The sequence below is a fragment of the Phalaenopsis equestris genome, unplaced genomic scaffold, assembly GCF_001263595.1.
Source record: "Phalaenopsis equestris unplaced genomic scaffold, ASM126359v1 Scaffold219150, whole genome shotgun sequence".
In the NCBI taxonomy this organism is placed as follows: Eukaryota; Viridiplantae; Streptophyta; class Magnoliopsida; order Asparagales; family Orchidaceae; genus Phalaenopsis; species Phalaenopsis equestris.
The window spans coordinates 102,429-104,982 of NW_018237542.1; the positions used below are offsets into that span (position 1 = coordinate 102,429).

Below are 2,554 nucleotides of genomic sequence, written 5' to 3' on the forward strand. Positions count from 1 at the left end.
TATATATATATTTAGTATATATTTATCAACTTTGGCATAATTCTATAAATTTTTAGCATATTTTATTATTTTATATTAATATGCTAACAAAAAAACTTTTAAATCCGCTAGTGTTAGTCCAAAACCTGGATGAAAAAGGGTTGAGAGTATTTTTAAAGTTATAGTTTGTGCCCCTAGTCAAAAAATTTTAAGGCTCCACCCCTAATCTAGAGTGAAAAAGAGGGTAATGTGCAAGCACCTTTATTTATAATAATGGAATAGAATGTCCTAAAAGAAACCAAGAACCGAAGGCAAAACATAAATTATTACAGTGATCGGCCATGTCGAAGGTCTTGAGGCCCGCGTCTGCGTAGCTCAGCATGGCCTCGACAGCAGCAATGCGGTCGATTCTACCCCATCCGCCGCTGGTCTGCCACATGCCATTAAGAATTCGGCAAATCACCAGCGAATCGCTTCCATTCTTCACAGTAGTTACTCGTGCGTTCTTCTCCTCCGTCGTGGTCACGCAGCGGACCGACCGCAACACTCGATGAATTCTTCGCCGTCCGGTCGCCGGCGAGGACGATGACGCTCGGTTGCCGCTAAAGAAGGGGCCAGGATTAGAGCAAGTAAACATCGCCGGTCCTGCGAAGGAACTGCAGAGGGAAGCTGGGGATAAGTATGTCATCGAAGAGCTGAGCGGATAAAATGGCTCCGCGCACTCTCACCGCTACTAAAACTTTAATAAATAAATAAATAAATAAAAATAATAATAATAATAAATATTTTTTACATACATAGCACCTAAAACTTTTATATTTACTATATTACACCAAAATTTTCATAATTAGACCTTTCATAGAAAAAGTAGCACTCATTATCACATTTCTAAAGATCAAATTCATCTTTTCAACCATATATAAAGTGTTATGTGTATAAAAATGAAAGTTTAAGTGTGAGATACGTAGAACCATAAGAATTGGATTCTATGTACATAATTTTCCCAATAAAATTGTCACAATTTTATTTGTTTATGTTAGGAGAAAATTAATTTAATAAAAAATAGTGAGAATTACATACAGACCACCACAAACTTGCTATTTACCAATCAACAACCCTATTTTATCCATTTTTCAAATTCTCGCTCAAATATCAAAATTCAAGTTAAAATCCCGACCCATTTTTTTCATCTTTATCAAATTATCAATAGTTTGATCATAACACACGTAAATACATTGGTTCTGCAGTTCAGAAAAATCACTTAGATGGTTAATTTGTAAATATCAATGTTTTAGTTGGTTAGTGTGTAATTATTCTTAAAAAATATATTAATATATGTTTTATTTATTTTCTTAGAAAAATATACTACACTTGGACTAATATTAACTCAAATAAAGTATGAACAACGTTTAAATGTTAACGCGACAATGTTTTGGATCCATATTCAAATCATTTTCACAACTGATTTAAGTAATGTGTGAAATTTATTCAAATTAATATACCTCGGCCATAGATCGAATAAATTCACAAAAAGTTTATACGTGCTTCAAGTATTGTTCAACATAATATGAAGATTGTTTAGTTATGATTTGATCATTAGTTTATCATACACCAGCGAATCATGTTAAAAAGTTGATTGAACATAATGACTGCAATCACAATAGTAGATTATGGTGGAGATTATACAACTTCTAGAAAAATTTTCCTCTAAAAGTAAGTAGATGATGTATTGAATTGGATGCACTCTATGGTCCTTAAATGCATTAAACTCCTCCCACTTATAAGAAGATTTAGAGTGGAACATTTTTGTTGTTAAATTACCTTAATTGCTCTACTTATCTAAAGAAGCACTTGTTAAAATGAAATCATTGTTTTTAATAAGGTTTGCACTAAGGTGCAAGAGAAGTTAATTTCATAGAGCATCATGGGCATCACAAAATGTGTCATCTTATATATAATCTAATAAAATTTGTTATTATTTATTGAAAAAAGATATTATTTCTACATGAGCCCATTACATTACAAATTGTTCTATTTTTTAATGATATACTTTAGTGCTTGTTCAAGCCACTTGAAAGAGTCATTTTTCTTGAATTTTATGTAACTGAAGATGATGCTTTACAAAACTAATAAAATAGTATGTTAACTATTATAATAATGTTAGGTCTATAGACCCATAGAAAACACTCGATTTACTTATTTTCTAAGAAATAAAGAGTTATGATATTATGAAAAATAAAAATTTAAAGCTAATGTAAATTTTTTTTTTAATTTTATTTTCTCAACAAATTATTTGAGTTATTAAATATCGGTGTCACATTATAATTTTAATGATGAGTTGTCAACTAGTCCTCGCATTTAAGACTTAGGGGTGTGGTGGCGTTTTGAAAACGCACCTGGCCTGTTTGTGTAAATTGCGTTTTGACAGCTTATGCGTTTTCAAAACGCCGAAAATAGTGTTTTCAAACCCTAAACCTATCTAGGTGCGGTGTAAACTTTCTGACAACGGTATGGCTTTTCCAAAAAAATAAAAATTTGTAATAGTCATCGCACCTAGCTTATCAGCAAATTATTC

General features: G+C 31.6%; 1 protein-coding gene across 3 annotated transcripts in view; it reads right to left on the reverse strand.

Annotated features, from left to right (window-relative positions):
- The window catches only part of LOC110037429 (flagellar radial spoke protein 5), a 60,819-nt gene extending 60,125 nt beyond the window's left edge, over positions 1 to 694 (reverse strand). For all 3 annotated transcript variants that reach the window (XM_020742081.1, XM_020742079.1, XM_020742080.1), the window contains exon 1: positions 310 to 694. In XM_020742081.1, coding sequence (XP_020597740.1) covers positions 310 to 667 — 358 coding nt within the window. In that variant the 5' untranslated portion in view covers positions 668 to 694. The remainder of the gene's footprint in view (positions 1 to 309) is intronic.
- Between the last annotated feature and the right edge of the window lie 1,860 nt (positions 695 to 2,554).